This window comes from Cydia pomonella, chromosome 4, assembly GCF_033807575.1.
Source record: "Cydia pomonella isolate Wapato2018A chromosome 4, ilCydPomo1, whole genome shotgun sequence".
Lineage (NCBI taxonomy): Eukaryota > Metazoa > Arthropoda > Insecta > Lepidoptera > Tortricidae > Cydia > Cydia pomonella.
The window spans coordinates 24,080,567-24,094,327 of record NC_084706.1 but is presented as its reverse complement, the minus strand read 5'-3'; the positions used below and the strand labels follow the sequence as shown (position 1 = coordinate 24,094,327).

Genomic DNA, 13,761 nt, shown 5'->3' with positions numbered 1-13,761 from the left:
GCATCCCTTTCTGACGGTATCGATGCTACTGACAAAATAGCGGCGCGTACGAAGACAAGCGTTGTTGCCAGCTCGTTATATCTGCTACTTCTATGTGTGCGTGATGTCTTGAACAAATCATACTAATGCAACTGATATTTTTAAATGCTGGGCCTTGTTACCCGCCAGGCCTTATATGCCTTATATGGAAATAGAATATGTAAAAAACTTACGTTTAAAAGTATTCTTGGTATTAAAAATGATATCTCAGCTTTGCACATAGCGTCGAATTGCTGAAACAAAAGAAAACACAAAGTTTTTATCTGAGTTCACATTTTTCATTTCTACAAAGCGTTATGTTGGAACAAAACTTTTGAAATGTCTGCAATTTAGAAGATTACTTCTATATTTTATTATATTCAGTTGTAAAGTCTTGCTGTGTACCGGATTTTGTTAGTGATAATTAGATATCGGAGTTTTGGGGGCAAAATGTAATGACAAGTAGGGAGCTCCTAGCTTTGAAATTTTATTATAATTTGATATGCTGAAAAGAAAAAGCATCATAAGCTTACTCAGAAATACACACTTCAAGAAAATCGCGCTACTGAGGGATGTTTCAATTATTCTTAAAAAAAAAATAGTTATTTTGTTCAACTATCATAATTTTGATACCTACAAGTTTTATAAGTAAACTTAGAGTGATCACTATATGAAAAGCATCGATAACTGAGTTTATCGAAATAGGAACTTGTAGGGACCTGCTGATAATCGCTTTGATCTCGTCTTGTTGACAATACTTGAAGTGTATTCTGAATCTTTAATTCATTATCTGGAATAAATAGATTTGATATTAAAAAAAGTTTTTTTAGGTGTGATGATAAAAGTGATGTCAAAACGAGATCAATTTGCCATGTTAAAAATACTATGCTCCAGCTTATTAAGACTAAATACAACATAAACAACATAAATATTTAAGTAAATTTTAAGCATTACAACATCTGAGACCCATTAGAACTTTAAATATTTGACCTTGACCTGATAATTGCAGTTCATCTCGAGTGATGGAATGGGAGCCCTATATCGAAGTATACAAGCAAGAGAGGTGTTCAAGTTCAGAAAAAGAAGAAAATAATAATAAGAAATAAGAATCTTCAGTATTTAAGAAGTAAATACTGATATAAAAATTAAATATATTAGTGACTTATTATTCAAGTTGACACGTTGATCATTTACATAGTAAAATACGAATTTGATTGCCTTTCCCAACGAAAACTTCATGCCAGATAAGAAACAGATCTTAGATGTTTAGAATGTGTAGGTAGAATCCGTTTATACAAAACAGAAATTCCGTTACATGTGTTCTTTTACAGGCTTGTTTTTGCTCACGCGATAACGTTCTATGGATATGATACGACAGCTCAAGCTGATAGGCGTTCACTGCTGCGGGTCAAGTTCATTTCAAACAAAATCAAAACTTTAACAAATTGCAAAACCGCTCAAAACCCAAACCAAACAAGTTAAGATTTTAAACTCAGAACCAGCCCCCGACGCAAATAGCATCGCTAAGGATATGTCGTAGACACGTAGCACGTCATACACGTCTTACGATAGCTTACGTGATCTACGTAGACGAATCTATGGGTTTGCCGACGTGCCTGAAGTAAATGTATCTTTTCCAGTACCCGTACCATGAGTCATTGACAGTGTCAAAAACTGACGTATACGCTATCGAGAACGTAATTTACTTTCTATATTTAGAAAGTAAGTTACGTTCTGGATAGCGTTTATGTCAGTATCGAACTGATGGTACCCACACAGCAGGTCGATTCTAATTCATAATATCATAGTTCATATAATATATATATCGAACAGATTTCGTTACAACCTTGACAATTGTCTTGACTTACACTTCATTTTGCATACACCAATCAGCGTGAACGACCTACAGTATCGTATCGAAACAAAATCAAAACCATAACAAGTTCTTAAATCTGAATCGGGGACCGGTATTGTTGTTTTCAAGGTTTGCCCTTGGGTTGGCGATTAGGCATGAAATCGATAATCGATAAAACACTTTGAAATGTTCACATGTCGATAATTGTAGGGTATGAGGTTTCTAATGCCAGTAATAATTTGCTTTCACGTCATGCTTAAGAAGGAAGAATAGCTCTGCGATCCTAGCGAAATAACGGTACTTTTTCTATGAAATTTCATTTCGGAAAAAGTTTGTGGAGACTGGTCTGTTTAAGCTAACTTTATTTTTGAGTATAATTACAGTGAGACACCTCATTCGTTTCTCGTATGTTTCTTTTATCATAAAGAATATTTTAATTATAGGTACGGAATTTTGACTCTTAGAGACTATATATTTATCTCTAAGGATAATTTGATAAAAGTCATTTAGTTCTGAAATTTAGAGATATTTACACCTCTAAATAATTTTAGTTTTTTATTTTGTATCTGTTTGTTTTTTATTATTATTTTAGTTATTTTTGTAATTGTATTTATACTTAATAAAATTGTTGATGTGCATGTTTTTGCTTGTATGTAAATTCCATGTTGACGTGTAAAAGTACCCTTGTGGCCTATTTGCTGAATAAATGTTGAAGTTGAAGTTGAAGTTGAACTAAATCTTAACAAATCAGTTTGATTTTGATGTCCATCGCTTCAGCAGGTTCATATTCTAGGTTTATAGGTTTCGCTTTAAAAAATATATATTGCAAATGTTGAAAAAAAGTAGTTTTTCATTGTGTCAACGACTAAAAAATGGCAAATATTCAGAGGTGGAATAACGTTTTCTCTATTAGTGTGGACGGTCATGTGCTGTGCTTTCCTCTTAATAATTTTCTGTAACCGTAAAAAATTTCATTTCATTTTGAATTTTATTTGAAGGTTACAAAAGTTTAATAGAAAAAATAATTAAGAAAGCAATTTTTATTAAGACCTAATTATGTTTGTCTATTTGGAATAAATTGTTTCAAGGGGTTTATAAGATTATTAATAAATAATTTTATTATAAGATATTGTTTGGTTATAATAAATACATAATACGGATTATTATGCAAAACTCTGCGGGCGCCACTAGCACAAATTAAACAAACCACATTGATGCATTTATGACATAAATGTTTTATTCGTAGCAATCTGTGGAAACTTGTCAAAATACTGTTTAAGGCATAGTCTACATAAGTTAGTAAACAAGATTCGATAACTTTTTTTTTGAGATTCATAGGGAGCTTTGATTGAAGTGTAGTATTATTATAGTGATAGAATAATTTAATTGATACATATTTATAGATAATGAATGACTAATAATGATAACTTGATTCTGCATGGTTTTTTATTAATCATGATTAGGTAGACTATATTTTGATAATCAATGTTGAAATCTTAATAATTAAGTTATGCATGTTGAATATGTACATAAATTAGTAATTCATTATGGAAATAAAGAGGCTTACTATTTTATTATTATTATACATAAGTTACTCTATGGTTTATGGTTTGTACTAGTGCTGCCTCTGGCGGCAGAATATTGATTAAATTTTGCATATCTGCTTGAAATATCGAATCGAATCCTTGTTTCTAGTACTTTATTCTCGATTTATGCGAACCCGAGTGGGAGGGTTCCGGCTTGTCTATGGTAATGGGACCGATTTGTCTTCAGCTAAGTGGATCCGGCTGAAATGTCACTGGCAATGTGGCCAATGAAGGTAGATGTTGATTCAATGACAAAGGACATGTCGTATTGTATAAAAAGACCCTTAATGTGGTTACGAAATTGCTAACGATCATTTAATGCAATTAATAAAAAAAAAACGAAAATCTCAAATTGTGTACCGGGGGCCGATTCTGATTGGAAAATTTGTTATTGATGTCATTCAAAAGTGCGATTGAGATAGATATCTCAGATCTTTCACAGGATACATTTCGGAGAGTGTGCCGAGGAACTGCACAACCTTATTCCTCCATCCCCATTTCACCATCTGACTACCAGACAATCGGCACTCCTGCATCGCTTCATGGTAAGTATTCCACAAATACGCACGAAGCGTTCCGTATGCGAACTGCCAAGCAGTGGAATGCCCTACCCGAATCTCTGTTTTCGCATGAGTACAAGCTGTATCTCTTCAAGGCTAGAGTAAATAGGCATCTCACAGGTAAGCGTGCTCCGTAGACGCATCAAGTGAGATCCCGGTCAAACGCCTGTCCTCCTTAAAGAATGGTATCTAATTACATGACTCTGAAGTCTTATTGCATTTCACCAATCAGTTAAATGGCATTACAATGCACTTATGTATATCAAATCTTCCACCAGTTCTAACCATAAACACAGCCCCGAGAAGCCAAAAACTAGGCGATTGATTCGAGTCAAAATTGGACGAAAAGGTTCGTAGTCTTGTTTTTTTGTCCCCAAAAATGTGTCAGAGTGGAGCTTTTTGTATGGGGTGAGTTTTTAATTTTTCTCAAGAGAATTAAAATCCACAGCTAGAAACCAATGCATTAGCACACACTTTTTTATATGATAAAAGACAAAAATGGAGGCGAGACAGAGTGGTCAGAAGCAAGACAATGAAAAGAACTCATATAATCACATAAAACCTTAACCTTTTGAACGCTTTATGTCATAAACATAAACATCACTCAAACGCCAAGCTCCCGGGCGCAAGCAAGCTAATGTAAACCTAACTCGAAAGTGTGAAGGTTACTTTGACAGCGTATGTCATGACACCTATAGTTGTCCTCGGCACTGTGGGCATGACGCCTTTAGGGGTTCTTGGCGTTCTAGAGGGACCCGGGTATGGCCTTAAACTGCGTCCAAAAGAGAGGTCTGGGCACTGTGAATATCATCTCGCTTAGTGTGGTAGGGCTCAGCACAGCGGATGTCATTCCAGATCTAGAGCAGAGCCCAACTGGGGAAGCCTCCACCTTACAGAAAACCGCAGCCAAATAACAATAGACCCTACTCATAGTGATGTGTTCCTGTCGGTGAGTAAGGTTGCCAGAGCTCAACGAGGGTGCGGGGTGTTAGGGTCGGCAACGCCTAAGACCTGTTCAAGGAGTCAAAAATACTTACACTGCCGGCAGTTTACATCTTGAATGCATGTAAGTACGCTCGAGCCAACTTACACAACTACGACACAACTCACGCACATAGCAGGAGCACTCGCAGACGTAATCTTATAATAATTCCAAGAAGTAGACTCGCTAAATCTCGTAAGTCGCTCGGCGTCATGGGGGCCAAATTATACAACTCGATACCACTAGAAATATCGGAAGTACAGAGCGATAGATTGTTTGCAAACAAACTAAAAATATTATTAACAAATTTAGCATGTTATAATATCGTGGAATTTGTCGATAACGGTTGCCGACCCAGAACAAAACTTTAAATGAAACCTAATTAAATATTAGATTATAATAATTGCAAAATATTGAAATGTAATTATCTTAATAATATGCTATAATATTGAAGTGTAATTAGTTAGTTGACGTGTAAAATGTACATTTTTTTTAAAGAAATGAATGAATGAATGAACGGTAACTGCTTACCATCAGGCGGGCCGTATGCTTGTTTGCCACCGACGTAGTATAAAAAGGGGTTAAAATACGTATAGCGTAATTTATTCAGAAAACATATCGACATATCGTGGTCAAACGCCTGCCTATCCTCCATAAAAAAAAAAGACAAAAACATTTATAGAAGGAAATGAAAACTATCAAATTAGAACCAAAACCGTCGCTAATTAAAAGTATTAAAACCTGAATTTCACTCCGTATCAAAATGTTATTTGGCCTAAATGTCCCTCAAAACGTCAAAACAATGGACTCAAGTACGTCTAATGCCCTTGTCAGGAACGGCAACGGCCTCGCTATTCTCAGCCATTAACGAGTACTTCCTCAATGAAACCAGTGTTACGTTCACCTTGGAAACGGAAAAGCTCATATTGTTGTGTTCCTGCCGGTGATTAAGGTTACCAGAGCTCAACGAGGGTGCGGAGTGTTAGGGTCGGCAACGCGCATGTAACTCCTCTGGAGTTGCAGGCATCCATAGGATACAAGCCTGCTTACCAACACCGACGTAGTATATATTTTTGCGTCACTTTTTGATATTTAACAAATTGAACACATATCATTTAAAGAATAAGGATCAAAGTCAAATGGCGTTCTAAAAGTTTTAATTATGTGTCGAAAGATGGCAGTACTATCACATCACATAAACCATACATACTATGCCTTGAACAATTTTTTGAAAAGTTTTCACTATCACATTGATGCATCAAGGCGGTTTGTTTAGATCTACCGCGAAACGCAAAAATCGAAATTTCGTAATGTGGCCTCTTTATCGCTCGCATATATGTATATGCAAGAGTGATAGAGAGGCAGATAACGAAATTTAGATTTTTGTGTTCCGTAGTAGGCCCTCAGTATGTGGTAGAGGCGCCCCCTACGCAGAGTTTTGCGTAATAGCCCTATAGAGATGCTATATCGAATTTTATAATAAAATCTAGTGAAATCGATATAAAATTAGCAATTTATCACGATAAACTTAATAAGAAAATAAAGTGTTTTTGTACTCAATTCCTCACTTATGAAGCGCTTGGCGTGAGAGATGAGTAACAAGATGAAAACAATAACAAATTGTAATATCATAATCGGCCTCATGGCAGCCGAATAACACTAAACCCTACTCATAGTGTTGTGTTCCTGCCGGTGAGTAAGGTTGCCAGCAAGGCTACCTATATGAAACCGGTTAAATTTCGAAACCATTATCACGTAATTGTCGCTAAACCTTTTAATTTTGGTTTTGCTCGAAAAACCGTTGTTTTTAAACCGGTTTTCAGTTCTTGTCAAATTAACCGGTTTAGAACAATAAAACCCGTTTTTTTTCCTATGTGGGTGTCTATGTTTTACGTGGCACACCACCAAACCAGCCGGCCGTTGCGTCTCTCGTCAAATAAACGGTTTTTTTAGGTTACAATAAAGTTCTTAACCCGTTCACGTTCTTATAAAAGTTTAGAGGAAAACCGAAATAAATCGGTATTTACCGATATTTTAAAACCGGTTCCGAGTCTTGGTTGCCAGAGATCGGTGCGGGGTGTTAGGTTCGGCAACGTGCATTCGGCAACCTTAGGCTTAGGTTAGGCTACGGAGACTGCTTACCATCAGGCAGGCCGTATGCTTATTTGCCACCGACGTAGTATAATAAAAATAAACAGATCGATACTTCACGAAGGTACAATACCATGGACTGTAATTTGATAATGACTTTGACATTGACAAGTTCACACGAATAATTTCAACGATGGATAATTGGTTGAAGTTTTACTAAACGACGATAATTTCATGGAGTGTTATAATCATCATTTGGAATGTTTTTAGTTATTTGGGGCTCCGCAATGTTTTTTTTTTTTTGTTATGGACTTTTTTACTTTATAGTTAGCGTGGATTTAAGTAAAAAAACCTATGTGAGTTGTCAGTTTCTAATAAAAACCGGCTAAGTGCGAGTTGGACTCGCGCACGACACGGGTTCCTTATCACGTTTGTTGTATAGGAGCCTCCTTAAATATTTTTTTATTCTGTTTTTTAGTATTTATTGTTATAGCGGCAACAGAAATACATCATCTGTGAAAATATCAACTGTCTAACTATCACGGTTCATGAGATCCAGCCTGGTGACTGACGAACAGACGAACGGACAGCGGAGGTTTAGTAATAGGGTCCCGTTTTACCCTTTGGGTACGGAACATTTGACATTTGGACAGTTCGAAAATGAGTTAAAATAGCTCCGTAATAATTACGACGGCAAATAAACGCATTAGATTTATACTTATATACCGACAAACATGGTATCGACTGCGCTAAGAAGGTTCGACCCTGTGTTCTTAGGTACTTACCGACAGAAAGTATGTTCATTATTGTCATAGTAAGGCAATCCAACGTATTGTACATACTTATATAGTGCATCTTTATCGAAACGCAACAAAATCAGTGCCATCTGCCCTTCCAACCCAGAGGGTAAACTAGGCCTTGTTGGGATTAGTCCTGTTTTCTCACGATGTCTTCCTTCACCGAAAAGCGGCTGGTTAATATCAACTGATATTTCGTACATAAGTTCCGAAAAACTCATTGGTACGAGCCGGAGTTTGAACCCGCGACCTCCGGATTGCAAGTCGCACGCTCTTACCGCTAGGCCACCAGCGCTTACTCAAAAATAAAAAATAAAATCATGGTAGGCTTCCAAATTTCAAAATTTAGAAGCATACCATAAAATTCTAAATTTGGCTTGGCACCGACTTCAAATTCGAATAAATTTATTTATTTTATCCTTTTTGAAGTTGGTTTACTTTTTCTTGTAAAAAGTTTTTATATATCCTCAATTTTAGTTTTTATACATTTTATGAAAACTAGTAAGCATAAACAAATTTATTATTCTTAAGAATAATAAATTTTGTTCCTATAAATCTGGGATCATGATTAATACATTAAAGTCATGCGTACAACATATTAAAAGGTATACTAGATATAATTTTTACAATCATCCCATGGATTGAAACGTCAGAAATGTTAGGTTAATGGAAACCCAAACGTGAAAACCGTAATATAAATATTCAGAGTGATTTGCAAATTTCGGTCTATGTTGAACGACTTTCACGATATGTTATTCGTCTGATACCGAGATAAGAATGGCGTTCATGCATATTCATCAGTGTGGAAGGTTTGAATTTGGGATTAATTGCGCGGAAATAGGGCATAAAATTGAATGAGTTCCCAATGGCTGTTATGTCTAGTGGATAAATTTGCTTACTGATAACCTAACTAAATAAATTCAATTACTACAAATATTTTCCATAAGTTCAACATCTAATTAAGTATCCATACCAATCTTCTTTTTAGTCTTGCCTGAGTGTATTCTTCCTTTTATGAAAATATTTAACGTCTGAACTGCAACAATCAAATAATATTCAGATCCAAAATCTAGTTCACTTTGAACCATATCAATTTTATTAATTTCTTGTTTTCTCCCTGCTCCATTTAGATTAGTCATTCTCTTTAACTTATTAGTAACGAATCAATCATGTAAGAAAATGTACACATACTTATGATGTTCTTATATTCACACGAGAGCAGTAATAAAACATCCATTATAATAATATCTACTAAAAGCCTTCGCTACTGCCAATGGGCCTCCCCTATGGATTTTTGTACGACGTCTTACATTTTTTTCGATTTTTCTTCACCAAAAAGGAATGCTGAATATGCTGTCTTGTGTCGGAGGCCAAGTCTCATTTTGGGTCGCTGAGCCAACGGAGTAAGTAAGTAAGTAAAAAGCAATGTTTCTCGTCCGGAATGTATTTTTTATTTACAATAACAATATATACATTGACAGTTTTCGTCTAATAATTAATAATTCAGCCTATATACGTCCCACTGCTGGCCACGAGCTTCCTCTCATGCGCGAGAGGGCTCGGGCTATAGTCCCCACGCTAGCCCAATGCGGATTGGGGACTTCACATACACCTTTGAATTTCTTCGCAGATGTGTGCAGGTTTCCTCACGATATTTTCCTTCACCAAAAGTTTGTAGTAAATAATATAAGTAAAGTTACAATTTTTTTTTTGACAGCTTTAAAGCGTCTGGTAAACGTTACCGCCGCCGGCGAAAATAGTCTGGCAATGTTGATTATCAATTTTTAGCAATATTTTCTAAATCATACATTACAATCAGCCATGAGAATTTAGGAAAAGTTGGTGTTTTTTTACCTATATTTAGCACCTTGTACCGGATAAACGGCCATTGGGCCAATATAGCAAGTATGCAGACATTAAAAGTACATACTAACACTACATAATCCCATACATTTTATTCATGAGAAAATAAGTAAGGTCTGGCGGCTCTGGGATCTTGCTCTATACACAATAGGGTTGTTTCCAATTATTTGAAACGCTTGTATTACGTTCTATATTAACTAAAAGTTGCCCTAAAATTCAACTTTTATACTAAAAACGGCTTTAAATATGTTAAATTAACAAAATATATTGTGACAGACGCTTTCGCGCCCAAAACGCTCTTTGAAAATTGTGTGACGTCACAGTTTACGGTTTGACACATAACTACATACACACGTAGAAGATACGAACTGTCAACTGACATTTGTCATTTGTTGTTTATCGCCTAACTGTCAACAGTGTCAATCCGAGAGTTGTGACGTCATCAGAATCTTCAAAGACGTTTCGAGTTTGGTCACGTGACGTGTGCCAAAAGATATTTTTAATTCAATATTTACAAAAATATGGTCATTACAGGTTCCCCCAGGTAAAAGTAATTTAACATGTTCTTATAATCCAAATGAATTTATTGGGATGCAATTCTGCCCTAAGATTTGTAGATGGAAACAACCCTATTATATATACAGGATTCTTATAACCACGTATTTAAACAAGACATAATATATCATGTGCACCAGCACAATACATATTCCCATTCGTGATCATATCAATTATGCGCGCTGTATGTATATGAAACTTTCAGTAAGGCTGAACACGAAGTGGCAAGTTCTAACTAAAACCAAATTAACCCTTTGACAGCAGCTAACACAATAATAGCACAAACAATCGCTAACCGAGTTGTGATGTTTGTGGAACAATATACGAATTGTTGCAGAAATTGATACGATACTAGGAAAGGTATTTTGATCTTATGCAGGTTGGGCTACTTGGAGGTATACAACTTTTTTGCCGTTTTGTTTTGGCGTCAATTTTAACAGTTTATGCATGAGAATTATTTTTCACCACATCAACCGGTAAAGGCCCTCTAGATTGTTCAAAAACTAATGAAAAAGCTGAATTTTATCTATACGTGGGGCTGAGTAATCAGATGCAAATTTGGAGTTGTTTTCACATGGTACAATTGACTTTAAAATGATGATGATTTTATTATAACGTTTATTTGGATTTAATTTCGTTTTTTTGTATAGTATTTTCCTCGTGTTGGCAACGGCAAAAACAGTTTTCAACTACAAAAGACATTTGCTTAAGGCTGAAATCTATAAGAATAAAAAAAAAACAGATAATTTAGATATACATTTGGAGCATCGCTTTGTATTGGCAAAGAGAATTAAGAAGACCAAGAGTGCTCACTCCATAGAACGGTTTTGTTACCAAAAATACTATTATTTTCGTAGTCTACATCTTTACAACAAGTTTTGACGAAGAACTATTCCGTCTTTTGACTACAGCTAACACAATAATAACACAAACAAACTTGCGATGCTAACCGAGTTGCGATGTTTGGGGAACAATATACGGGTTGCTGCACAAATTGATTCCACAGTAGGAGCGGAGTTCCGATTTTAAAATCTGTTAAAGTATTAACATTGATTGATGTGACACAACGTCACTTTTGACACTATCATACTTATCGCACCCATAACAAACTCAGATCAAATTCATAACGTGGTTTTCGTGTGTTTCGCGATTTCGGGGTTGGTCCCATATTAGACATAGACATAGAATTTTTTTATTTAACACCACATTGAAACATGTTTACAGGCAATGCTACAAAACATTACAAGCCTTAAAATGAAACTTAATTAGGCACAAATTTATGTTTACATGTAGATATAAAAAACTTTTAAAATTATGATGCTAAAAAGGAGCGAACCTCAGCATGTGTTGCAGCAGGCTTACCTACTACAACGCTGGTTTTCAGGCCGACCCTTCGTACAATACGAATTTACTTGCTGCTTGTCGGAAACTGTATGGCTAAGACTATTTTAGTTTGTGTAGAAAATAATATAGGTATGCAAATATATGTTTATGTTTATGGATATATTTATAAGATTATACTGTATGATACTATGACATATGTGATAGTAGGTTTAATGTTTAGGCTAAATAAATACGTTGGGTAATAAAGTATATATTGAGGAAATAAATAACATGAATGTAATAATTTTACTATAAGTAAGTACCGAGATTAACAAAGTTGAACGGCGCATAAGAACGATTTCGACCACTACAGATACGACGGTTTTACTCTAGTACCAGGAGGTAGCATGCTTTGAAATTCTAGAAGTTGTTGTTTGAGTTTTAATTTAAAAGTACTAATTGTATTTAAGTTTTTGATAGGTGGCGGTAAGTTATTCCAGCATTTTGTTGCTGAGTATTTAAAACTACCTTTGAAAAGTTATTAAAGTTACTCAGTAATATATTCAGCCCGTAAATTATTGCAGGTGCCTAAATAAACACTATGTATTATGCTGAAGCGATCGACATCAAAATCAAAGTGATTTGTTAAGATTTAAGAAAACGTTTGTTTCCAAAATGGAATTTCATAGAAAAAGTACCGTTATTTCGCTAGGATCGCGAAGCTTTCTTCCCTCTTAAGTCGCAAGTTTCAACTAAAATCTTGCCTTGGACAGCAGATAAAACAATTATAACATAAACAATCTCTAACTGAGTTCTGATGTTTGTGGGACAATATACGGATCGCTGAACAAATTGATACGACATTAGGGCTGAAGTTATCTCGTTCATAGTTTATCCCATCAATAACATTTTCATGTAAAATGTTGCCAAGACGAAACCATAAGGCTTGCACTGTCAAAGAGTTATCAGATCTCTTGTAGAGCCAAGCTTCTAAGCTTTAAGTATCTTATACAAGCCCTAACTTCACAAACTCTACTCCTAAGTCAAAATATGTGGCTTGGCCGTTTTGTTACTAGGTACACGAAGTATTGTATAATAAAAAATAATGAATAGTGAAAAAGGTTCCCTGCTCACACAATTTCACGTGAATCGGTTGAAAAATAGGACTTATGGAGGAAAACAGCTGGACACACATACGCAAACTTATTTGCTGAAACTGAAACAGATCGCTTCGCTTGCGCTTAGCTGTCGCTCGGTCAATTATTATACACGTGTATGAGGAAAATGAAAGATTTTAACAGTATTTCTGATCACATAGAGACTAAAATGCCGTATAACGTTTTACGGATTTCACCTAGTTTTAGGGGTTAATATCAATTAAAATAACAAACATCTTATCTTTGATGGCGATGATGCCATTATGGGGAGTAGCCAAAGAGTAAAGTAAGTGTATAGTATTGACGCCGGTTTGGCCTAGTGGGTAGTGACCCTGCCTACGAAGCTGATGGTCCCGGGTTGAAATCCTGGTAAGGGCATTTATTCGTGTGATGAGTATGGATATTTGTTCCTGAGTCATGGGTGTTTTCTATGTATTTAAGTATTTATAAATATTTATATATTATATATATCGTTGTCTAAGTACCCTCAATACAAGCCTTATTGAGCTTACTGTGGGACTTAGTCAATTTGTGTAATAATGTCCTATAATATTTATTTATTTATATAGGGCGTAATCTAAATATCCCTATTGATAATAATAATATAATTTAGCCTTTATTTCCTCATTTACATAGTTCCATTTATGTACCTACATTTTTTTAATTGAGGTACCCAGTGTCGGGCAAAGGCCTCCTCCAGCTTTTTCCAGTATGTCCTGTCTTTTGCTTTGCGGATCCAAGCATGTCCAGCCACTTCGGCTATATCATCGACCCACCTTTGCTTCGGGCGATGGGCTGCTCGATCTTCACGTGGGTGCCAATGTATTTTTTTTATACTACGTCGGTGGCAAACAAGCATACGGCCCGCCTGATGGTAAGCAGTCTCCGTAGCCTATGTACGCCTGCAACTCCAGAGGAGTTACATGCGCGTAGCCGACCCTAACACTCCGCACCCTCGTTGAGCTCTGGCGACA

General features: G+C 35.7%; 1 protein-coding gene across 1 annotated transcript in view; it reads right to left on the bottom strand.

Annotated features, from left to right (window-relative positions):
• The window catches only part of LOC133517315 (uncharacterized), a 132,383-nt gene that overhangs the window by 4,898 nt on the left and 113,724 nt on the right, over positions 1 to 13,761 (bottom strand). The window contains exon 6 of the mRNA XM_061850574.1: positions 213 to 272. Coding sequence (XP_061706558.1) covers positions 213 to 272 — 60 coding nt within the window. The remainder of the gene's footprint in view (positions 1 to 212; positions 273 to 13,761) is intronic.